Source organism: Callospermophilus lateralis, chromosome 11 (assembly GCF_048772815.1).
Source record: "Callospermophilus lateralis isolate mCalLat2 chromosome 11, mCalLat2.hap1, whole genome shotgun sequence".
Classification (NCBI taxonomy): domain Eukaryota; kingdom Metazoa; phylum Chordata; class Mammalia; order Rodentia; family Sciuridae; genus Callospermophilus; species Callospermophilus lateralis.
The window spans coordinates 39,840,379-39,866,591 of NC_135315.1; the positions used below are offsets into that span (position 1 = coordinate 39,840,379).

The 26,213-nt window shown below is 32.9% G+C and overlaps 1 protein-coding gene and 1 non-coding gene across 8 annotated transcripts in view; one reads left to right on the forward strand and one right to left on the reverse strand.

Moving 5' to 3' along the window:
• Positions 1-355: 355 nt before the first annotated feature.
• Positions 356-26,213, reverse strand: part of Rhot1 (ras homolog family member T1) — a 67,063-nt gene continuing 41,205 nt past the window's right edge. The window contains exons 12-22 of one of the 7 annotated variants that reach the window (XM_076871270.1): positions 24,672-24,756; positions 24,168-24,313; positions 22,195-22,295; positions 19,948-20,078; positions 18,773-18,856; positions 17,061-17,180; positions 15,471-15,673; positions 14,344-14,439; positions 12,605-12,727; positions 2,860-3,003; positions 356-1,460 (exon numbers count right to left, since the gene is read on the reverse strand). In XM_076871270.1, coding sequence (XP_076727385.1) covers positions 1,343-1,460; positions 2,860-3,003; positions 12,605-12,727; positions 14,344-14,439; positions 15,471-15,673; positions 17,061-17,180; positions 18,773-18,856; positions 19,948-20,078; positions 22,195-22,295; positions 24,168-24,313; positions 24,672-24,756 — 1,351 coding nt within the window. In that variant the 3' untranslated portion in view covers positions 356-1,342. Of the gene's footprint in view, positions 1,461-2,859; positions 3,004-10,679; positions 11,110-12,604; positions 12,728-14,343; positions 14,440-15,470; positions 15,674-17,060; positions 17,181-18,772; positions 18,857-19,947; positions 20,079-22,194; positions 22,296-24,167; positions 24,314-24,671; positions 24,757-26,213 lie in introns of those variants that run through there. The other 6 variants (XM_076871265.1, XM_076871271.1, XM_076871267.1 and 3 more) reach the window with 6 other exon arrangements.
• Positions 19,325-19,453, forward strand: LOC143411107 (small nucleolar RNA SNORA11). The gene has a single exon (XR_013092821.1). It is a non-coding gene; the product is annotated as a small nucleolar RNA SNORA11 (small nucleolar RNA).

The following is a 26,213-nucleotide window of genomic DNA, read 5'->3' on the forward strand; positions in this document are numbered from 1 at the left end:
AAGCTTATAGTTAGTGAGTTATACTGTCACTAGTTGTTTGGGAAGTCTAATCTTATGAGAAAATGTTCCTCAAAACAGCAAAGAAGAAAAATTATGTTAGTGGAGAAAATGAACATGGAAACCACAACCGAAGCCCTATTATTATGGTATACATGGGGGAAAACTATTGACCTTTTCTAAGAATAGATTTCCTTATAACTTTTAAATAGATATCCTCTTAAACTTATAAATCATACTTCACTATTTTCCAAATTTTTTTGAATAAAAATATTTTCAAACTAATAAAGATAGAAACCAGAGGACTGGACTCACATCTGTGCAGAAATATTTACTTTGTAAGACAAAAAACTCAAGATCACAGTACACAGCATTTATTTATTTAAATACTTGAAAAGGTCAATGATGGAAAAAAATAGGTTTATCATGAGAGTTTATATTCATTAGATTTATTTTACCATTTAAAAAAGTGCTGCTTCTAGGTTATCCTAGCAGATATAGAACACTTCATGACACATGCAGCTACTGTAATATACTATAATAGACACAGCCATTATAGAATGATTTATACTTTGGGAGGAAATTCCAACAGTAGTAAGGGTAACTTGTTTATTTAAACTAAAAACAGTGATAATATACAAATTATTTTTCTCATTTGATTGAAAGGGCTATAAAATTTCACATACTGACAAAGGAAGCAACATAGTCACATAGAGAACTCATCAGCTCATTGCTTTTATCTTACTGCCTCCTTAAAGGAGAGTATACACTCAGCTATACAATTTTCTAGACTGCACAACGGCTTCAAGGCTGGCCTATCATAAGTGACTGAAAGTAAATTGTGTTGGTAAGCAGACATTGACTTGTGTGTTTTTAAAAATAGAGAGAAAATGGCAAATTGTGTCTCATGTACCCAAAGGATCGTTCTGAGTAAATGTGAAATAAATAAGTGATCCATGAGTAAATATAATCTCTGGAATGACTTAAACCTAGGAGAGTGAGCCAAGTGAGCATTAACAATACCATGTAGAAATGTCTAGAAACATCATTTCTAGAACTCAGTTTGGGAGACCATATTTTACCTGAATATATACATTATTTACAAAATATTCCCTTTTGGCCTCTGAAATGTAGCCATTTTAGTTTGGCTATGAAGCTGTTTTCTTTCCATATGCTAGCCAATACTGTAGTTATTACTATCATTAAAATATTCTTATGCATGAATTACAAATATTAATAAAGTAACTCTGCATGTATAAATATCTCAATATTTCTAGCAGAATTTAAAGCATTCAGAATGTACATAAAAGTATCTGTTTTTGGTAGGGTCAGTATTTTTTTTTAATCATCGCTGTTTCAATAATGCTTTGTACATAGCAAACCCCAAAACTGCAAAAACAGTAGCACCAAAACTTGCTCGGAGCCAAAACGTGGAGCTCTTGAGGTCAGCTTGTGTCACATGCCTGTAGTCAGAAAATATAATTAATATTTAAAACATGGTTAGTAGGAAAATCTCACACCAGTCATATAACAGTCTACTTTTAGGGAAGTATTAGCACACTTGTCAGACTAATTGCATACAGTAATGATTACCAAAACCTTTATCAGTACAGCCATGTATACACATTGCTTAGATAACCACTATCTTAAGAAAATAATATAATGCAGACAAATTAGTAAAAGCAAATGTCTTTGATACTACTTGGGAATTGGCATCTGAAATTTTGAAACTTCTTCACATGGTAAATGAAATTAATATTTTTTAATACCACCATGGTCCTGTGAAATGAGAATTAAGGCTGGGTTCTCATAATTTTGAGGGTCATATTCATGGAATGTAACTAAGGTACAACCTTCTATCCCAGGAACCAAAAGCTATCTTGTAAGCAGTTAAGCGACAAGTGACAATACTTTTTTAAGAGCAAAGATTAAAGTCAACTTTGGAAACAGTGGGTTCCATTAAAGTTTACCCCCAAAAAATTCCAAAGGGAATGGGTAAGATTTGCCAGTTTACATTAATTTGGTTACTACTTATTAAACAGAAAACAAAAACAAAAACAAAAACAAAACCCTGATGTTAGTCAGACAGGCAGTGATAATGATACCAAATAAAGGACATAATGTAACATGATGGGTTGAAAGGTAATGACATAAAAGAAATCATCTGATGCATGACAAGAATGGGGACAGCCTGTACCACAAACTGAGTTTGTGAGCATGCTCAGTTAATAACACTGCTAAGCACCCTCAAGAGTCTCAAGTATGACAGCTTACCATGAAGAGGATAAAGCTTTAAAGTTAAGGTTGGAACGTTTTATTCAAGTGTCACTGAAGTTTTAGTTTAGTGAACACAACTGAGGTGATGTAAAAAATTTCCAGAATTAAAAGCTTGGAAAGCCTATCTAGTTTAGGTTATTTTACAACTAAGTTTCACAGATTGAAGCAAAAGTGAGACATCATTGAACTGATATATGCAAGAGTATGAATTCAAATTGCAAAAAAAACTACTGTGCCTCAGTAACAGTCACAGAATGATTAGATTAGTTATCACAAAATGCAGTCTGTACATCCCTAGAAACAAAATTCCACAAGTCAGTGCTCCATGCTCATCTCCATGACCAAGTAACACATGCCATTCCCATTTCTCACTCTTACCAGTTTAAGGAAGAAAAAAAAATCATTCCTCATATAATTATTTTTCACAAAGCATAGTGATAACACACATTCATTTTACCTTCCAAGTTAGTTCTTTCAACAGGCAATGTTTTATTTTTTTAAAAAAAGTTAGAGAATATTTAGGTTTCAGTTTTTCTAGCTGGAAAACCTCTAACAAGGTCAACCCATTGTTGTGGGAAATGTTACCTGGCTTCAAGAAAAAGTGGACCAGGAGATGACTCCATGAAGATGGAATCTTCTACAGAGCTGACGGCGTGCACCTGGTGAGTAATACTGCCTTCGTCGTCTGCTAACAGCATGGCACCCCACTCAGCTACCCGGGCTCTTAACCTTTTATACACATGCACACAGTTTGCAGTTCACAGCAGAACTCATAAAAGAAGGGACTCAAAATAACATCTCTCAATTAAACGTCCCACGCGTATACTAAGTTGCCACCCTATATGATGCATCTCATGCCTTCTATAATTAAAATAAATGTATTCCCTAGCAAATTGCCAAACCTAAAAAAAAAAAAAATTCTATATGTACTCTTAAACATTCATACACCAACAAGGAAACCTAAAGCTATCACATATATTCTATATATCACTCTGAGGCTAGTCTTGATATATCTGAAACAGTAAGAGAAGTCCTTGAAAACAATACCCAAAACAGTACCTGACAACATATGATAATCACAGTATTCATTCAAAATGAGGTTAGCAATTATTAGTCATGAAGTTTATTGATGCTTCTATAATTCAAAACTATCAAAAACTACAAATATACATCTGTGAAAAATTGACTCCAACATCCCAAACTCATAGACCACCAATGACCTGTGATGAGAAAATAATGTTTACATCTCTAATAGTGATGTGCAGAATTTCAAGTGAAAGCACAGGCAAAATGTCTATTGGAGCTTTTGCTTCAGCTTTGGTTTCCCAGTACTTATCTTCACTGATAAGCTCTGATTTTGTTTTTGTTTTCCAATTTTTACATTTGTTCTTTAATCTGGGGGAAGAAAGGCATTAGGATTATAGCTAGTCATAATCATAATGAAGATAAGTCAAAATGACTTCTTTTTTTAATATTTTTTAGTTGTCAATGGACATTTATTTTATTTATTTACATGCAGTGCTGAGAATCGAACCCAGTGCTTCTCACATGCTAGGCAAGTGCTCCACCACTGGGCCACCACTCCAATACCTCAAAATGACTTCTTGGTAAATAGTCTTTACATAGAGGTATCTGTTTCACATAGCTCCCTTGGTTGTGTTTTAGGAAGGCATTATTGTTCATGAAATAAAAGTCTTCTGACTGACAACATTGCTTAGTTTTTTTCTGCATTTCAAGATGTAACTGTATTTTCCCCAAGCTATGATATAGCCTTCAGAGGTAAAATAGAGGTATGTATTTATATATCAAACAGTATAGATACATACTTAGACAAGCCAGTTTAAAACTTAAGGCAACTATTAACTCAAAATATATTTCAATGGCTCCATCAATGTTACACAAATTGTTTAAGATACTTTTAGACATGAAAAGCTACTTAGAGTACTATTTTATGTCTTTACTGAACATTTAAAAGCTGCACTACCAGGTTGTATTTATAAGAGAAAGTATTTATAATAGATGGCATACTTGTCATTGCTTAGATAATTGATATTTTCTGAATACAGAATAGTGTGATCTTAAATGTGTCCCATAAGTATAAAAAACTGACTTATGTTTCTCATTTCAGGTCTCAAACAGAAGCAAAGTAACAGTTTTATAAAACTGTATCTAGTTCATCTCTAAACTCAAGCAGAAATAATTCTTCCACATTCAAAAACAATTCTTTCAAAATGACTCACATATATCATCAGAATAAATTATAATATCTTATTGTATAACTTTTCTTCTTTTTTAAAGTTTACTTTCTTTTCAACTATAAAAAAGTAATATGCACTCATTAGAAAATATATGGAAAATAAAGCAAAGAAGGAAGAAACTAAGATATCTAAATTTTGAGTACTTCCTTTTAGTTTTTTTCTACGCATTTTCAGACAGCTTCAAACACAAGGTGTAATTTACATATATATTAGTACATATTATATATATTTATATGTAATCTTACTATAAGAATTTTTCTATAGATTATAGAAATATCACTTTAAACAGCTGCATTATATTCCAGCCTCCTACTCTGGCTATCTCCATTTTCTGATTACTAAAAATAATGAGCATCTTTCTACTATAAAATTTTTCTATTTAGGATACTTTTCCTTAGACCTCACAGAAATGAATATTACATGGTCAAAAATCTGTGTATGTGTATATGTGTGTATATAGAAAGGTTCTTTTTTGTACCCAGTGATACAGCAGAATCACCAATTTTTCCTACTATATGTGGAATATAATCATTTAGTTCAGCAGTATCTCTTTTTAGAACCTAAGAAATAAGAACCTAAGAAATAATGCTGGAACATAACCTAAATTGATCATTTGAAGCTTGTCAGCGCTCTCAGATTCTTAGGTGGCAAATTCTGGCTTAGAAGTGCTTAGGACTCAACTGTATCTTAGCTGTCAAGCTCTCTTCCACACTGGTGTGAGAAGCAACATGTTCTGATTTAGGTATCATTATGGTTTCTTCTTAATAATACAGATGGAAGAAAATGTTACACAATTCAGCCAATTAAATGAATTGTTTCTATGAACAGTCCCTCATGGCATATGTAGGATGACCACGATCCTGTGGACTTTGCAATGACTACCTTAAAAGAAGGCAGACAAAAACACATTTGATTAACTCAACAATTTATGGTGACTATAAAGACATGAACTAAAATGCTTTATTGGCTCAATATATTTAAATAATAATAAAAAGGGAAATTATCATTGTAATTATTTAAAACATAAAATACCAAATTCTAAAGGGTCCAAAGGAATTAAATCTATTCTAGTTATTTCCAAATAGGGTATTTTTAATATTCTAGTTGAGATTTTTTATCATCTGTCATAGGACTTTATATGGACAATGTAGAAACTATATTGCAAAGACCTAAAAGTCTGAACATATAGAATTTAGGGAAGGGTGAGAACTCTGAAAGATCCAGATAACAACCAATGATTTTTGTCAATGGGCCTTTATTTATTTATTTATTTATATGTGGTGCTGAGAATTGAACCCAGTGCCTCACACATACTAGGTAAGTGCTTCTATCCCTGAGCTACAACCGCAGTTCAACCAATCTTATCTTACACTACTGGCTATTATACTAAGGAAAAGAAAAATTTAGTAGAACATACTTAAAAGCAGCAAAGGTAAGACACCCACAGAGTCATTTTTATCAGTTTTCCTACACTTCTCAAAAATGAATTTGAATTTTTCATTCCTCTTGTCTTGCCATTTTATCCTTTCCAAATAGAACTCAGAGGTAAACAAATACACTAGTATGAATGGTCTTCTAATTTTATAACTCTATTTATTTATGTATCTTGAATACAAATTTTTAAAAAATAATTTGAAAGGGCCTATATAATTGTAATGCATGTGGACTTAAAGTTACTAGGGCACAGAGTTATCATATATCACCTTTTATCATTTGTAATTATGTATCTCAATTGAACACTATACTGAGTTCACAAAAATAACAAAAGTTTTATTTCTAAATAGTCTGCTATTTCAAAAACAAATAGAAAAAATAATTCTGGTCCTCTTTTCTTTTATTCTTTCAAATTTTTCTACCTATCATTTTCTATATTTATTTCCAATAATGTCATTACTGCTAATAATATGTATGTGTGTGTGGTGTGTATGTATGTATGTATGTGTGTGTGTGTGTGTGTGTGTGTGTGTGTGTGTGTGTGTATATATATATATATATATAGTATGTATGTATTTTTTCCTTTTTCTTTCTTCCTTTTTTTTTCCCCCCAATCCAATGTTGGGGATAGAACTCGGCCTTGTGCATGACAGGCAACTGCTCTACAGGGAGCTATATCCCCAGCCCCAGCCCTGCTAATAATAATTCTCCTAATTGAACTGGAAGACATGAAATATTTTAATAAAATATTTCTCAAAATAGGTTAAGAAGTTGATGTACGGTATATAGTAAAGATGAACTGCAACTCCAATCATAAGCAAGCTGTTAACTGAGCATGCCCAAATAGTGTTGTACTTTGGGAAAGGACACAGATAAATGCCAGTATCAAAAAATGCTTCATTCAGCAGAAGAAAAATCCAAATTTATAAATGATCATAAATACAGAGGAAATGCTCCACTATCTAAATGTTAAGATAAAATTATGCAAACTCTACCTTTCTAAGATAAAATTATGCAAACTCTACCTTTCTAAGCCCTTTAATACAAATGGCAAATTTTTAAAAAATTACGAGCAGTAGCAGCTTACTTATTTACTTAGAATGTATAACACAAACTCTGGTATAATTTTAAATTTCACTTTGTGTACAAAGAACAACCTTATAAGAACTTCCATACAAGGAATGTAAAAGTTTCATAAGAAACTAAACAGCACTTCCTTGAATATGTTATTTTACTATAACAGATATTCCAAGAACTCTTAGATTCCCAACATCTAACAGTAAGATTCTAAGAATCCATCCTCTTCAGAAGGCAATCCTATGAAAAAGCAGTTCATTTTAGTCTGATGATAGTAAAATTCTTTCTTTTAAAAAAGGGCTTCCATATGAAATAACATGAGTTTAAACTACATAAAGGAGGAAGTTGGGTGATTATTAAAGGAATATGAGTAAATGAAGTAAATCATTAATGAGTGGCTTAAAATAAATGTCATGTATAGTCAAATTAAAAATAGTGTAAAAATACAATGGTAGGATGGCTATCCATCATATCTTTAGTCTCTTTAAATAGAGTGAATTATGTTCTTAGTTGCCAAAGTAAAATGCTACTATTGAACTTAAGAAATAACATGAACAAATAATTTATATGGCTAATGCAAATAATAAAATGGAATGAAAAAATATCCTAAAAATCAAAATATGCTTCAAAGGAAATCACATCAAAATAATAAATTATAAAATAAAAAACTTGACTATAGTTTAGGAGAAGTGGGAGAATTATACATAGACACCTAGCTAGAAAAAAGACTGAAAGTGTTAACAACAACAAAAAAAACTAAGCGACTAAGTACCACAGACAAACAAGAAAATGAATGCCTAAGGAAAATTCATAGCACACTACAATACAGTAACATTCTCATGCAAAATAGAAGTGTTCTCAAGTCAGAATAATAAATACTTAATAGATAGATATCCTGGGTAGTTCAAACCAACAATCAAGCTCATTCCTACACAACCAGTTTCATACTTTCATATTTTAAAAGTATTTAAAAATTAAAATTCAAAAAGATGTTTTTCCCCAGTAATATTCCCGAAGATTAAAATCATCTGACCATGTTAATCATCCTCCAAATGTATTTAAATTCAAAATAATTCTAGTTATTCATAAATTATTCCAAAGAAAAACATAAACCTACACAGATTTTAAGGGTGAGACCATAATTACCAAAGAACAAAGTTATGTGAGATTGATCCATGTGTGATTTAATACTACTCTAATATGTTGAATACATAATCAATTAAATCAGAAAGAAAAACATTTTTATTAGTACTTTCTATTAAAATATGTAGTGTCAGTAAAAAAGCTCAAGAACAAAGACTTTTCTTTTTCTTTTTTTCCGGTAAAAGAAGAAAAAAATCTAAGTTTTCAGAAATTTACTCACTGAAACTACCTAAACTATGAGCAGATGATAACAGTTAGTTTCAATATGATGGACTAAAGTCACTAAAAATGTAACTAAAATTCAAAAGAAATATCGTAATGATACAATATTTAGAAAGATAAAGGCAGGTAACCTATCTTCATTTTCAAATTTTGCCCCACTTCATAGCAGGTTACTATCCAGAGCAGGTACTGGAAATATTCCAAATGAATAAATCAAGGAATTGGGGGTCGAGGAAGAGGTGGAGTACAAGAAGATATGAGAATGTGACCTCAAACATGTATTGTATCTGGTAGTGATTTCTATCTCAGTGATGAAAATTTAAATAAAATGTACTAAAACAATGTACTAATTTGAGACCAGAATGTACCTATTGATATTTGTCTATTAATTTAATTCTTTACCTATTTTTTTTTAAATTTTGTTAATACTGGGATTGAACCCAAGAGTGTTTTTCCAATGAGCTACATCTCTAGCTCTTTAATTTCTGAGACAGGGTCTTGCTAAATTGCTGAGGCTAGCCTCAAACTTGCAATCCTCCTGTCTCAGCCTCCTGAGTGGCCTGGATTACAGGTGTGCCCAGCTGTGCCTAGCTCTTTCCATACATTTAAAGAAGTTTTTGGCTTAAATAAAAATAACAAACTTTTATAATCTTTTACAGTAAATTCTAAATCAAATACTAAGCATGGAAGTTTTGATTTCTAGAAACAAAGATACAAGACTTAGTGTTAAGTAGAAACAAAGTAAAATATATCTTAAATGACTTTTAATTAATTAATTAATTAATTAAATATTTCCTCTGCTTTTTCAGAATTAAGATATATCTAGCATGGCAAACCAATAGTGACCAACCACCAAAGGCTGCCAATATCTGACAAGTAATAAGGAAAGGAGGTTTTTTCTCACCCCATTATTCAAGAACTTTTGTGTAGGAAAGGAATAAACTGTGGGATAGAGGTGAACAGGGAGACTCTCATTTATAAGCTGTCCCTTTTTCCCTTTTTTGCTCTCATTTTCTTGATTCCAGGCCTTAATACTAAGATTACAAACTAGTAGCCTGTAAACATGTTTTGTTCTGATTAGTACTTTTTAAAATTGCTATTTTTAAATATTATTAAATTTCATATAAAAATCTGGATTTCTTATCTTTTGTAGAATCATAAAACCTAGCAACACTGGGCCTGTACAACTAAGGGCCACCAGTGAACAGTGCTGCCTTTTAGATAGGACCTCAGACCCCACCTTTCCTTGTTTCTTCCACTTTGGCTACCTTCATTCCTTTCCATTATCCATTTGGATCCTCCAGGAACTGAGTTTTGACCCCCACCCACCTACCTTAATTACCTATCTTTTTCCAAACACTGGAAGAAACTTCAACATAGAACCCCTAAAATTCCACTGTACTTGCATCAAATAAATGACTGATATACCAACAGGGATAAGGAAGGAGTTCTTTGAAAAGTACACTGGTTTCCCTATTCATCCTTCTCATTCTTGATTACCAGAGATGTTAGTATCTGTGCTGACATGACTATTAAATTATTTCCAGTATATAAATAGATATGACAAAATATACTGATTTCGCTTTGAGGATTTACTATGAGTAATTTATGAGTAAGTACATCAACTTAACGCACATCTTAACTCATTTCATTTAGAAGCTGATTAAACCATCCTAGAAAAAAAAAATCACCAAAAATAGAGACAGTGAATCAATCTAGTATCATGGACAATCTATAATTAATAATAAGATATGTAGTTTGTAATGGGCAATTACTGGGAGCTAAGGTACGTGCACAAAAAATAAGAAATCAAATACTTAGTATTTAGATACAATTACTACATTGGTGGGTCAGAAGAATGAGGCAAAAACTATATTGATTTTAGAAAAATCCTTTCTGAAATCTCTGATAAGACAAGATAAAATATGGGCTGGATAATAACATATTTTTAATTGAAAATTCCTTCCCCAAGAATCTGAATCTGTCATTGGCAAGATTTGCCTACTGGAGTATGATAGGGCTTGGTTGCTTTACTTCTCTCTCTCTCCAACCTCTGGGTAATTGACATTATTTTTTATTAATAACTTGAAAAATATAACATATCTACCAAATTTGCAAATAACAAAATATATATAATGGGACAAATGATAGAAATAATGTTTGAAATGACTGAGCTAGAACAAATGGATCAAAAAGAATATGACATTTAATAGAGATACATATGTATCTGCATTTAAGTTCAAAGATCAAATACACAATTAGAAAGGAAGGGACATCTGCTTTAATAGCACATCATACAAAATTTTTTTTTATTTTGATTAACCCCCAGATAATAATATGTCGACAGTAGGCTACTAAAAAGTTAATTCATGCACTGGACAGGTGTCGTCTTAAGTGTGGAACATGACTGCCCACTGTTCTGGACTAGTCAGACCACATCTGGAGCACTGTTATCTTTCCATCCTTGGTGGCACCACTTAAGAAGTACTCTGAGAACTTAAGGGGCTTTCAGATGAGACCAACCAAGAATGATGAAGTCACTAGATCATCTAATTTTTAGAAAGACTGAAAGAAATGGGGATGTTCTACCTGGAGAAGAGAAAATTAGGGGAGACATGATGATCGTCTTCAATATCTGAAGGATTGCTATGTTGATGAGGGAGTAGAAAGTCGTATGTTGTTCTAAAGGGCAGAACTAAAACTAAAGGAGAGAAAGTTATAGGGAAAACATTTTAGTTTTAAAAAATAAAAGCGAAAGCAAAAACCCTCACCAAAGAAAAAAGCCATAAGCAAATAAACAGTACTCTCTGAGGAAGGTTTGCGAACAGGAGGTTAGGCCAGATGAATTCCAGAATCTCTTCCAACACTAGGATTCCCAACAGTGGAGCTCCTGAATGTTGTTTGGTTTGAACTAGCCTTGCATTTTCTCAGCTAGTCATCATGAGGGACTCTATCTGGGTTACTCCTTTACAAGGTGTCACTCAAAGAACAGAAGCAGAACTTTACAAATCAATGTGGTAATCCCTTCAAAGCAGTCCCTGAGATGGCTGCATTCTTATTCCAGAGCTGCTAGTGCTCAAAAAACCACTGAAATGCTTTTTAAAATGCCTTCAAAACCAGTTTCTGACTCATATAAGAAATAGGTAACCATTTCATAGACACCACTATTATATTGCTGGTGGACATAAACCATGATCATTTGGTCTAGATGGAGTCTATTATTTAGCAAGTGCTCAATAATGGAACAAAAAAAAACTGACCCATTTCTAATCAAAATCTGTATTTAGCTTGATCATCCATCGTAATCAAGCCCAGCTCTCAATGACATATATAAGTAACTTCAAAACCCTAATCCTGTCCCATATAAATTTGACAACCAGATACATATATACTATATAGGTTCTTAAATGTTCAGAAAAAATAAAACTGATTTGAACAAAGGCAGCATGATCAGAATAAGAATATAACCTTTCAAGTTCATTGCTTTAAGGGAATGTATACATCCTTTTTTTTTCTCTTTTTCTTTTCAAAAGCATATTATTTTATAGGAACATTTCATGTTTTGGCTCAATAGTAAGACCTGAAAAACTATACTTCACATCTCTTTTTTTCCCTTTTCCATACTTTTGAGTCCTTAAAGCTGGTTCTTATCCTCACTGCCAGAAATCATGTTTTTTTCAAATAAGCATTCCAAGTACTTTTTTTAAAATAAGTAAAGGTAGATTATAATTATAAATGGTTTTAAGACTAGAGAATTTTTTCAAACCAAAATATTGTTCACATTGATATAGTTTTGCTAAGATACATTATCTGAATATTAGCTGAGCACAATCTTTTACTTGGGATGAATGTCTCTTTTCATTACTACAAAAGTCCTAATCTATTTCTAGGATTTATAGCAAAAAGATTTTAATCTCCCTACACATATTATCTTCTAATATGAAAGGTATTTTAACTTTCCTAAGGAATTAACAAAAAAAATCCTTGAAATATACCTATTAACTTAAAAACATTATTATGGTTGTTTCCAAAACTGAACATTGTGGTCACAGTGAGAATTTTAGTGAAAGTTAGTTGGATGTCAGTTGGTTTGTTGTGTATGTAGGGAATATCTGTATAATAAATAGTTATCCACTTTTTTTTTTTTTTTTGTATTTTAACAGAATGCCTGGTACCCAGTAAATAAAGTTAAGAACCTGTTAAGAACTGCAGTGAAGATTTTGTTCTTTACAGATTGCAGCAAGTCTGAGTTGAGGAAGTTCTGACAGATGCAAAATGTACACCTGTTGCAGGTGCACATACAGCGTAACCGGGCATGGCTGCGAAAACACACAGAAGGACAGGGTTGAGTTCTTACTTACAAATATGGCACAAGTCAGGGTGTGCCAACTTAAAAAAAAAAAAAAGACTTAGGCATAAGCAACACTCTTTGAAGAAAGAAAAAGGACAGTGTGGGCCATGCTAAAGTTGTGCAGAATTCCACATGTACCAAAAAACAGAATAAGCAGTAATAGCTTCCTCCTCCCTCCCTATAGAAAGTATAGGGAACATTTTCTAAACACTTTAGCTTTTTTGGAGGGGGGTGGAATTATTATATGAGTTTTAGTGGAATAAGTATGCACAGCAATAGATGGCACCCTCCTCTAAATTAATAAAAATAAAAATTGAATAAGCCATAGCACCCATCAAAAAGACAAGGTTTGCTAGCATTTAAATAACCATTCCCTCCTCCTCCCTCAGCATACACACATGCCTGAAAACCAGGAAGGAGAAGAGTGACAAATACATAAAAGAGTCAAAAGATGAGTATATTCAACCCTGAGAAGATATGAACAATATCGTCTTTAATTCATCAAGCACCTTGGCTCCCAAAGGAAATCAAAGTGCTTCATAAATTTCCAACAAAATATAGGGTTGATTTCATCTGCTACCAAAACACAGCAGCTAAGTATGATAGTATGAAACTCTGAGTAAGGATGTAAAAATCAACAATGGATCCAATTGAAATTAGATATGAAATTTAGGGAGGCTTTCTGACTCCTTTCTGGTTGAGTGGAGTTGCACTAGTTGGTGCAGGCACATGGGGCAACCCATATCACCTAGGCCCTATCTACCAAAGTAGGGGGTCTCCAATGACTGTTCAGTGATCGGAGCCACTCAGACATACAAAACCATCACACCACCCGTGAAGAGGCACTGGCGCAGAACCCATTCAGAAGAGCGCCTGATGATTCAATGCCATCACTTCCTGTAACACCTGATCATTTTTAGAGGCTTCTCAGTCAAAGGACTGACCCAATCTGACTTGGCTTAGCTTGTAAGATCTGATGAGACCACAGCACACGGTAGCATGGTTGTGGAGATTAGCAGCATCCCAATAATGCCTAATTCTCAACATGGAGAAAAACAAGAATTAATTTTGAAAATTAATGCTCAAGACATTCCTTTTTAAAATCTGACTTGTGATGATGAACATAGCACTGCTACTAAGTCACTGCCAGCTGTCATACTGGAATCCATCTGTTATTTTATAAATTGAATCTGATTCTTCAACATACACAAGGCTCCACCCACCAAAAAGGAGAGATGCAAAGTATGCTTAGCAACAGGGAGATGCTTCATGAGAAGTAGTTTGGGATTAACCATATAAACAAGTGTCCATGTATGTACATTTATCATATATACACACACACAAGAATTAAAGTAAACTGTTTTAAAGATGCAGATCTAAAACCACAGTTGCAGTTATTTACAAGATTTTTAAAAGTACATTTACATAGTAAAGACAACACCATAATAAACAGGTTAAATCTGACCAAGCAGTGCGTTTCTAGATAATTACTAAATGTTAATTATAGCAAGAAAGGAGATTTGGTCACCCTATAAGAAAATGTAAACAAAATTCTACAGAAGTCATAAAGAAAAAGTAACTTACAAAGCAGTTTTTAGAAAGACCCAGATTTTTCTCAAATTCTCTATTCTATCAGTGTTGCCCATGTCTCGGGAGAGTCTGTCTCTGTAATGATCCTCTCTGTAGATAACATACATGAGAGTTTTAAAGCAACGGTAAAACATAAATAAAGTTTTGCTTATCTTATATTAATAGGAACAAGTTGTCTTCTAATAAAATAGAAATGTAAAGGTTTGTTGCATTTTTTAAAGTGTGAGTTAATGGAATACCAGGAAAATTAACTGATTTTAAAAATCTTTACAACTTAACACCTTTCTGGAAAACCTCAGTTTGTAGCAGTGTTTGATTATTACTCTATTTTACACTGTAGTTTTCATAAGAAGGTAAATAATTAGAAACTAATATAATAAAATATAGCATAAGCTATAGAGACCTGAGAAACGCACTGCCTGAAAAACTATTTTGTTACAAAACAGAATTTATACAAACACACTATTTGAGGAGAATGCCATTAAGAATCATGCAATTTTAAGGCAGTTAGTAAATTATGAATATAACCAGTTACGTGCTTGCACATATATGTATGTATAGATATATAATAAATGTACATGAAATTTGTGGCTCATAATACTTAATGCAAAACATTTACATACTGGAAATTCCAATTATAAATACTTTTTTTAATAGCACTTAAAGAAGACACAATATCCTGAAATCACCTGTTCAACATAAATTGACAAAAGATTTTAGAATCCTTCACATACTCAAGGTCAATTAATCAACAGAAAAATATAAAAATGAACTTTGTGTATGGAAATGCATAAAGCAACATGATGTTAACCCCATTTTATTGCACTAAGACTATTTTTTAATGCTGGGTGGGAGGCTGTGCTTTATTGAATTATCCTGTTAAGAGAGCTATAGCCTACTCAAAAATATACAAACATTGTAAGAAGCACTGTTTGTATTATTTTACTATGGTACCCAAACCAAACTTGGATTTGCTCAAATTTGTACCTTCTCATTACAAAGTCTCTTTCTGTTGCTGAACAACTTCTATATGTCAAAGATTCCCCCCTCATGGCTAATAATGGCATGCAATGTTATTATGAACCATGCAACATGAAAATGAAGACAGAGCAGGTACTTACGGGTACATGGCCATTGTTGTCAGTTTAACAAAGATATCCTTACTAGGTGCATCAGCAGTATTGCAAGTGAAGGCTTGAGGTGGAGGCATTTTGTGTTTCCTGCAGAAATCAGTAGGTGAGATACTATATTCTTGTTTAACTTCATGCAGGTCTGATTTTGCAGCTATGATTAAACAGGGTATTCTGCTGTCCATAAAGTGTTGCTATGAAATAAAAAAATGAAATCAAAATCTGATGAAGAATTCAAAAGTTACTATTCAATTCAATGTGAACTAAAAAATTTCTCTGAATAGGCAAAGTAACAATAGTTTCAAAGATGAAAAATGACCCAAGAGGTAAAGTTTGGTAGTGGCCTAGGACAGGCTGATATAATAAATATGATTAGCCCAACTTTTCCAATGTAGGTAACAAAAGAAAGCAATCCTAACTCTTTAGATTCACTATAATTTTAAAATATATTTCTCAAATAAAAAAAAAAAAAACAATAGGGGTTAGGATTGTGGCTCAGTGGTAGAGCACTTGCCTAGCACGTGCAAGGTGCTGGGTTTGATCCTATGTACCACATAAAAATAAATAAATAAAATAAAAGGTATCGTGTTCACTACAACTAAATTTTTTTTTTTAAAAAAAACACAATAAACATTTGGAAATAAGAGAAATCCGCCTAACTTCTAAACTAAAAATGACTATTTTATTTTTTTTATATTACCTCTAATTCTTGAGTACATGCATTTATATATGTTTATATAGTTGCAGTCATGTTAGGTATAATTCTTTAAAAATGTAACACTGTATCTCCCCTATTTTTCAGAATTCAGAACTATCACTTTTCATGGTTGCTTAATCTTCTAGATTATTTTATCATAATATAAAAAACTATCTTTTTTTCTTTTCTTTTGGTACCAGGGATTGAACTTAGGGGCACTCAGCCACTGAGCCACATGCCCAGCCCTATTTTGTATTTTGTTTAGAGACAAGGTCTCACTGATTTGCTTAGCGCCTTGATAAATTGCTGAGGCTGGCTTTGAACTCGCAAACTCCTGTCTTCACCTCCTGAGCTGCTGGGATTACAGGCATACACCACCTCACCCAGCTAGAAAACCATCTTTTAATAGTGTTAGATATATGGAATATTTTATTTTCAGGCTATTAAAAAATAACACTAGAATAAATACCTTTCTATTTGTGGCTTTTACCTCCTACTGAATATTGCTGATAATCTCAAAGTGACTGATACACTTTCCAAGTCTCTGGTTTATCCCCTTGCTCTGGCTGTTATTCTTGGGTAAATGGCAATACATACTCCACATGCATTCCTAACAGCTAAGAAAACCCTCCATTAAAGCAAAAGTTCTTAACCAGGAATGCAAATCAGAATCACGTGTGGAAGAAAATTTTTAAAGTACATATGTCTGGGACTCTAGCATTGCAGAATAAAACCAGAACCTTCAGGAATTGGGCAAAGATGTATATATTTTTTAAAAGCTCTACCAATTATCTTGTTGCATTTTTCTGGTTAGGAAACATCATGAAATTCATTAAAACCCCATATAAAATTATATTTAATCATAGTCTATAAGAACTACAAACCTTAAAAATCCTGGCGCAGTATTCAAAGGATTTAGGGTTAGTGACATCATATACCAGGCATACAACATCACAAATGATCTCAGCCTCAGTTAGAAACTCCGATTCTGAGATATCATGCAACTGGTAAAAAGAAAAAAGATAATGAGAAACAATACAGTATCACAATTTTGATAAAGTCATGATGTATTATAATTGTTTGGTTGGACATCCTAATAAAAAACTCCTGGTTAATCATAACTTTTCAGACCATTTTTAGAAGTAGAAAGTATAAACAAACAAGTATTTTTTTTTGCTGATTTTGTGCATTAAAAATGGTGGTGATTAAGAATCTACAGAAGCTAGCATTCAGTGACTGACTGATGTGCTGCTGGCAAGCCTTTTCTGTATATTGTCTACACTCTACAGATAGGGAAACAGGTTAGAATAAGTCAAGTACAAAAGACAACATACCTAAGAAGTCATCAGACCAAAATGTGAATTCAGATATAATTGCCAAGTGTATTATTTTTCCTACCACACTAACTTTTCTCCTAACAAAACCACTAAGCAAAAGACTTTTTAATTAAAGTCATTTGATTGTACTGCATTGCCTTATCTTTTCAATGTTTATTATATTTCCTGAAGAAATATCCTGGGCTGGGGATGTAGCTCAGTGGTATAGCATGTGCTTAGGCCCTGAGTTCAATCCTTAATACTGGGGGGAAAAAAGAAGCTGTGACTGAATATATTCAAATAAAACACTATTATAGCATGCATAGTCAGAGACATGAAAGATACAACTTGCAAAAATAGTGTAATAATAATAAAACAGGGGGCTGGGGATGTGGCTCAAGTGGTAGCGTGCTCGCCTAGCATGCATGAGGCACTGGGTTCGATTCTCAGCACCACATAAATGTAAAATAAAGATACTGTGTCCACCTTTAAAAAAAAAAAACAACTAAAAAATAAATATTTAAAAAATAAAAAAATAATAATAAAACAGGAAAATTAACAGTCAACAATATTAACTAAGTACCCAATATCTAAAACTATACTTATAGGAGACTAGGAGACAAAGGGATGTAATAAGAAGCTGACAAACATCAGAAAGAATAAAATATGTGTAATATTCAATGTGATAATTTGGTAAAATAAATATTTTCAAAAAGAAATAGACAAATGAATTTTCTAGTATGTCTATTATTTGTTAGAAACTTTTCATTGAGGAGCTAACTTATTAAGAAATAAGCTCAGAGAGAATAAGCCACTTGCCCAAGGTCACAGAACTTATCAATGGTGGACCAAGGTTATATTGAACCTCTTTTTACTGTATTTTATGGTATCTTTTCAGTCAGACCCTTTCATACATTTTTATGCTATACTCCTTCCTGCTAAGTAGATAAACTTGATTCAGATTATAGGTAAACAACCAAGCATCAGCACTGTTTTCATATTAATTTTTAGTGAATAGCAGTAGAATTTTTAAAAAGTCAAAATGGAAGACTAAAAAGTAAGTTCATTTTCTTCTGTTTTACTTTCTACAGGTGATTTTTTTACTTATATGTATATTCATGTAATAATCACATAGATCAAAGGAATTAATATTCTAAGAAACAAACGAGGAGGGGGAGAAATCATACACAGATTCTACATTAGGACATTAAATTAAAGTCATTTTGTTTCTATCATTTTAAAATGTACCAATTAAAATTTTTATATTGAGAATTTCTTACCAACAAGTATTTCTCTTGTCCATATACATAAACAGTATTAATCGCATAGTAGGATTTATGATCGTCACGGATTTTCTTCTGTCTCTGAAAACAGAACCAAACATCTCAATATTTATAGGAAGGAATTACTAGTTTTCATCAATATACACACGTGTAGGTGGGTTATAAATAAAAGGGCATTCTTCTCTATACTAAATACTATTTATCAGTATAAAAGGGATGTTAATTTTATGTTTTTTAGTTTTTAGGGTCAAAGACAAAATATGCATTTGTTTTGCACAAAGTAAAAGCAGTAGGTTAAGAGGAAGCAAACTGTATTTTTGAAAGTAGATTCTAGAGCCATTGCTGACAATTCACATTACACTATAGTTTGGTCTGATACTGGCCTCATCTGGAAATATGTCAGTTTTACTCAAAGTAAACAGAACTAGGTATTAGTATTCAATTTGAAAGATTTACCATGCATTTATTTCCTGCCAAGGACTATTTGAGGTGCTTTTGTATGTGTAGTCATTTAATCATCACCTAAATAACTGTTTTTTTTAAAAATGAGGGGTGTGCTCAGGAGAGGAGACCTGATGAATGGCTTCTCTGTTTACAATACACCCAACAGAAATCTGTGTTTACTTATCACAGGAAGCAGAATATATTGGCCTTCCTGTGACATCATGCCCTGTATATGTTAAAACAAAAATAAAAACAAAAAAAAAAAAAAAAAAGAAGAAGAAGAAGAAGAAGAAGAAGAAGAAGAAGAAAAAGACAAAAGGCAAATGAGAGCAGGGCACAGTGGCACATGCATATTAATCCCAGCTACTTGGGAGGCTAAGGCAGGAGGACTGTAAGGCCAGCCTCAGCAATCAAGCAATACCCTGTCTCAAAATAAAAAACAAAAACTAGAAGGGTTGAGGATGCAGCTCAAAGGTAGAGCATGCTTTCTGAGTTCAATCTCTAGTACCACCAAATATAAATATAAATATATAAATATAAATATATATATAAATAAATAAATACACACACACACACACACACACACGACTAACACCAATGAAACACTTTACTAATATATATAGGGCAATGAGCTCTAGTAATCATCTAAAAAGGTTAATAATGGCTATAATAATTATGTAAACTACAGAAATTTGTTGGATATAATTCTATATTTTGAGAACTCTCACCATTAAGTTTCTTCCAAGAAGAGCCTGAAGAATTCCACTTTTCCCACAGCTTTTCATTCCAATTACATTACATCTGAACACATTTCTTTGAGTCTGTTTTTTCTGAAGGTCTATCTTTTTATCTCTTGTTACTAAAAAGAAAAAGAAACTATATCTGGTAAATATGTACCAGATTCTTGGAGCCTTCATTCCAACTTCTCAAAATAAGGTATCGCTATTTATCACTTTTATGCGGTATCTAATCTACAAAAACACATAAAATAGGCAAACTTATGTAAAATAAAGTACTACATATAATGCAGAAGGGTATAACTTAGTGGAAAAGATGCATTTCTGAAAGTTGACTATAAATTTTCAGTAAAAAATGATAGTTTGCATACAATAAGTAGTATATTTTCACTAGGAAAATATCCTAAAAATGAATAAAAATTACAATGAATATATCTAACATTATATCCTATCTAATTTGATGTTATTGTCACACAGAATGTGAGTGTAGCTCAATAGTAGAGAGTTTTCCTAGCATGTGTAATGCTATGGGTTCAATTCCCAGTACTACCAAAAAAAAAAATTATTGGCATAACAAATTATCAACTATGAATGCTATTTGAAACCTGCAACCTCTTGGAGCTGGAAAGAGATTTTTACTCTTGGGTTAGCTGGGTTCTTAGGCATCAATCTGTCAAAAAAAGCATGACAGAAACAATATTGTATCATTAGGAAAATGGGACATCTCTTCTTGAGGTAAAGAGAGCTCCTTAAGCTATACCCAAAGGTACAACAACAGTAGAGCCCATCATAGACACTACTGATTATAACAAAGTCAAAATGATAGAAATACACAATAATTATGTAATAGTTAAGTATATTATAGAATATTATACAATGGCACAATATTTCACATTAAAGCTATATAGAAGTATACTTATTGATATGCAAAGATGTTCACAACATCTTCTTGAGTGAAAGAACCCCACAGCTGGCTAGAAATTAACTGCTTACTCTTTGGTGCCGAATTAAATACTAATAATTAGTTAAGAACTTGAAAGGGTATTTGTTCTGTCAGTTTAAGTAGGTTATCTTCTGGGGCTGAGGTTGTAGTTCAGTGATAGAGCACTTGCCCAGCATGCATGAGGCTCTGGGTTTGATCCTTGGCACCACATAAATATAAACAAATAAAATAAAGGTATAAAAAAATACAATAACATTATTAAAAAAAAAAAAAAGGCTAGCTTCTTGTAAGAGCTTCCTGTAACAACACATGGCAGAGTTTCCATCAATTGGTATATAAGAAAATCCTATAATGACCAATTGCTAAATTTCTTATTTTCTTTTTTTTTTTTAATATTTATTTTTTAGTTTTCATCTTTGTTTGTATGTGGTGCTGAGGATCGAACCCGGGCTGCACACATGCCAGGCGAGCGCGCTACCACTTGAGTCACATCCCCAGCCCTAAATTTCTTATTTTCATACCTATGAATTTCCTTTAAATGAAGTACACTGCTTTGGCAAAAATGTGTGGTTTACAATTCAAGATCTGTGAAAGATTTATTAATAAGGAAAAAGATTACAAAGTTGATAAACGTATAATTAGTTCCAGACTGAAATCAAGATCAAGTGTTTAAGTTTTTTTTTTAAAGTGGCCTAACATATGCTAGGCAAGTGCTCTACCACTGAGTCACAACCCTAGCCCTCCAAATTTATTTTTTTTAAATTTTTATATATATATTTAGTTGTTTATGGACCTTTATTTTTATTGTTCTTTCTTTCTTTTTAAGTGGCATTTTGATGACAGTAATTTCCACTGCCTTTTTAAAAAAAAGATTTACTTTTTAGTTGTAACTGATTTTTATTTGGTCCTAAGGATCGAATGCAGGGCCTCGCACGTGCTAGGCAAGCATTTTACCACTGAGCCACAACCCCAGCCTGGCATTGTTTTTAATGTTCAAAGAAAATTAAAATGCAAGACAGATTGGTAAACCCTTTAATGTCCATAGTTCTTCCCCATCTTCATCAGTGGAGTATCCCAAGGCAGTATATTAGAAACAAAAGCTCTACTCTTTCTTTTTTGACAAACAATAAAATCAGGCATCACAACTCAAAAGAAAGTACTAAATCTTGAGGAAAACTTATACAGTGTAGACATGGAAAACTAAGGAAGGTGAGTTTACTTTTATTCTTTGTAACATTTGAAACTAGAGTCTAAAAATGTTCCTAATCATACACTGAATAGTAGCCAACGCTTACCTGTAATGGCTGAAGCTTGAGACTCTTGTTCAGTCAATATGGAATAGCCTAGATAGCCCAAATATTCTAGGCACCGCTGTACATCTAAATAGGTTGTGAGCCTAAGGAAGGGAAGGTTTACACGATGAAAAGTTCCTAAATGAACACTCATGAGGGGAAAACATTTCCAACAGCTCAAAATATGTTTCCTACTACACCCAGTGTTTGTCACACTACTTCAATTTCCTGTATACCCAACCATGGGGCTGCTATTCTTTTTTCTTTATTTGGCATGGTACTGGAGATTGAACCCAACGGCACTCAACTGCTGAGCTACACCCCCAATCCTTTTATTTTATTTTTTGAGACAAGGTTTTGTTAGGTTGCTGAGGCTGGTCTTAAACTTGTGATTCTCCTGTCTCAACCTGCAGAGTTGCTAGAATTATAAGGCATACACCACCACCACTGCTGACTGCTATACTGCCATTCATTTTTAGGTTTTTTTTTTTTTAAATTTATTTCTTAGTTTTAGTTGGACACAATGCCTTTATTTTATTTATTTATTTATTTATTTATTTATTTATTTATTTATTTATATGTGGTGCTGAGGATCAAACCCAGGGCCTCCTCACATGTGCTAAGTGAGCACTTTACCACTGAGCCACAACCCAAGCCCACCCCCACCCCCACTATACTGCCATTCTTAAAGCAGAAAGAAAGGGAAGAGAATGCAAGATGGGGCAAATTCCCCTATCTATTCCACTGCCAGAGAAAGCAATGCCACACAAATAAGCAGATAGTGCCTTGAAAAACCACAGTAGGAATATTTTAATTATCTGTTTCCCAAGTGGGTTGGGAACACGGTGGGTTCCACAAATATTGACCAGCTGAAGACTTAATGATAATTTTAAAAAATCGGAAAAGGATTGACAAAAGAACAGAAATAACTAAAAGACTTCTGAAATCAGCTATCCTTTCTTATGTATTTGAAAAAAGATCCTAATGTTGAAAAAGTTAGTCTCACCAAGGTTAAAATAATTATGTCATCACACAAGACCAGGGAATTCCCTGAAGACACTAAATACAATGTCAATCAGAACATAACAAAGCTGTAGACAAATCTTCTCTAAACTTTGCTAAAATTTTATTAACAACAACAAATAATACAGTAAGACCTCAGTGTCCAATAAAATATGCTACTCTTCATATGCTGAAGAGTAACTGTGCAATAGCAATGTCATTTCCAATTCTTTCTTTTTTTAAAAAAAAATTTTTATTAGTTGTTAATGGACCTTTATTTTAATTATTTATTTACATGCAGTGCTGAGGATCAAACCCACATGTGCCTCACACATGCTAGGCAAGTGCTCTACCACTGAGCCACAACCCCAGCACTCCAAATTTCTTTTTCTTTTTTTTTTTAAATCTTATATATGTTTTTAGTTTTGATGGATCTTTATTTTTATTCATTTATTTATATGTGGTGCTGAGAATCGAAACCAGTGCCTCACACATGCCAGGTAAGTGCTCTATCACTGAGTCATAACCCCAGCCCCAATTTTCTTTTTTTATATATAGTTTTTTTTTTTTAAATTTATTTTATTTAGTTATCGGCAGGCACAACATCTTTGTTTGTATGTGGTGCTGAGGATCGAACCCGGGCCGCACGCATGCCAGGCGAGCGCGCTACCGCTTGAGCCACATCCCCAGCCCCCCAATTTTCTTAATCAAACAAAAAGGTATTAAAATGAAGTTCATTTTTGATGTAAGACTTAGATTACTGCTTCCTAGTACATCATCCAAAAGAAAATAATCCCTTCCTGATAAATCTATAAAGTGTTTATAATCCCAGCAGCACTACAAATCCTGCTTAAGAAACAGTTATGATTGAAGCATTTCATAGGCTCTGACAGGCTTACAAAACGATGAATATAATATACTACAATTTTAAACTAGTGGTGGTTCTAGAGGAAAGAAGTGAGCTCTATACTCACGTCCACTGGGAAAGGAATCCCTGATAGGTTATCCAGCCTTTTTCATTTGTACAAACTGTGTTATTCACATCTGGTCCCCAAGGTATATAAGGGAAAACTTTGAATAAATCCTTAAGTTCATCAGGTGACAAAGCACAGTCTCTATCCTGACAAAACACAAGGAAGTATACATAATGTTTAGATATTCAAGAGAATAATTCTCAAACACAAAAACCCCATAGACCATGAAAGACTTGCCTCTAAAAATGTGAATTAACAAACAATAAAAAATTTTACATTTCATCAAAACTATGAAAATATAATAATGAATCTATCAGAAACTACACTTTTTCATTCCCAAGAAAACGATGTAAGTAAAAGTAGAAAATATTTTTGCTAGTTCCACTTGGAGAGATTGAACAGTTTGGGCTACATACATAAGTATCTCATTGCTAAGGAAACAGAGAAAAATCTCCCACAGAATATTTTACCATACATCATGGAAAATGTCAGTTAAATGCTCACCAGATCATGTTTGTCAAAGGTGCTTTGGAGAAACAAATATGCATGATGATTTAATTCAGTAGTGCAATCAGGAGGTATTTTTAGCCTGTTAATGAAAAAATTAAAAAATAAATCATTAATCAAATATTAAAATTTAATTTAAGAAATGAATACAAAATTGCAACAAGTGTTTTTGTGGGATGCCACTATTTACAAAATTTTCTTCCCCTGGAGCCATTTAGACTTTCCCAGGGTAAGTCTCTGGAGTATAACACTCCTCAGAAGAATCATAATAATGCTTTTTCCAAAATAACATAGATCCTGGGCTAGGGATGTGGCTCAAGCGGTAGCGCGCTCGCCTGGCATGCGTGTGGCCCGGGTTCGATCCTCAGCACCATATACAAACAAAGATGTTGTGTCTGCTGAAAACTAAAAAATAAATATTAAAAAAAATTCTAAAAAAAAAAAATAACATAGATCTTTTCCCAAATATCAGAAGGGCACATTGAAATAAAAATTTTACAAATAGTAATGATTAAACTATAATAGATTTGTTTTTTTCTATAAACAAATCATCACAATTATGGCCTTAATATCAATGCCAATATATAACAACTTGAAAATGATATGAATAGATGTTATTTCACCTTTTGAACCATCTTAAATTTAGTTCAATAAATATTAATCAAATTCACTGAACTAGGTATTAGGGAGACCAAAAACAAGACAGGCTCTCTACTTTTTTTTTTTAACTGACATATAATATTTATACTTATTTAAGAGAGAGAGAGAGAGAGAGAGAGAGAGAGAGAGAGAGAGAACTTTTTAATATTTCTTTTTTAGTTTTTGGTGGACACAACATCTTTATTTTATTTTTATGTGGTGCTGAGGATCGAAACCAGAGCCCCATGCATGCCAGGCTTGAGCCACATCCCCAGCCCACTTATTTTTTTAATATTTTTTTTACTTGTAGGTGGAAACAATGCCTTTATTTTTATTTATGTATTTTTATGTAGTGCTGAGGATGGAACCCAGCACCTCACCTGTCTACACGAGCATTCTACCACTGAGCCACAACCCCAGCCCTATTTATACTTATTTGTGGGATATATACTATTACAGTTTGATACATCTATACAATGTATAATGATCAAATCAGTATAATTAGCATTTCTGTCTTTTCAAATATTATCATTTCTATATGCTGGAAACATTCAAACTCTTAATTTTTTTTTTTTTTTTGTACCAGGAATTGAACTCAGGGGTACTTGACCGGAGCCACATTCCCAACCCTATTTTGTATTTAGAGACAGGGTCTCACTGAATTGCTTAGCACCTCACTTTTGCTGAGGCTGGCTTTGAACTCATAATCCTCCTGCTTCAGCCTCCCCTACCACTGAGATCACAGATGTGGGCCACCACATCCATCTTTCTCTAATTTTGAAATATTCAATTAATTGTTATAGACTGGGACTGGGGTTGTGGCTCAGTAGTAGAGCACTTGACTAGCACATGTGAGGCACTGGATTAGATCTTCAGTACTACATAAAAATAAATAAATAA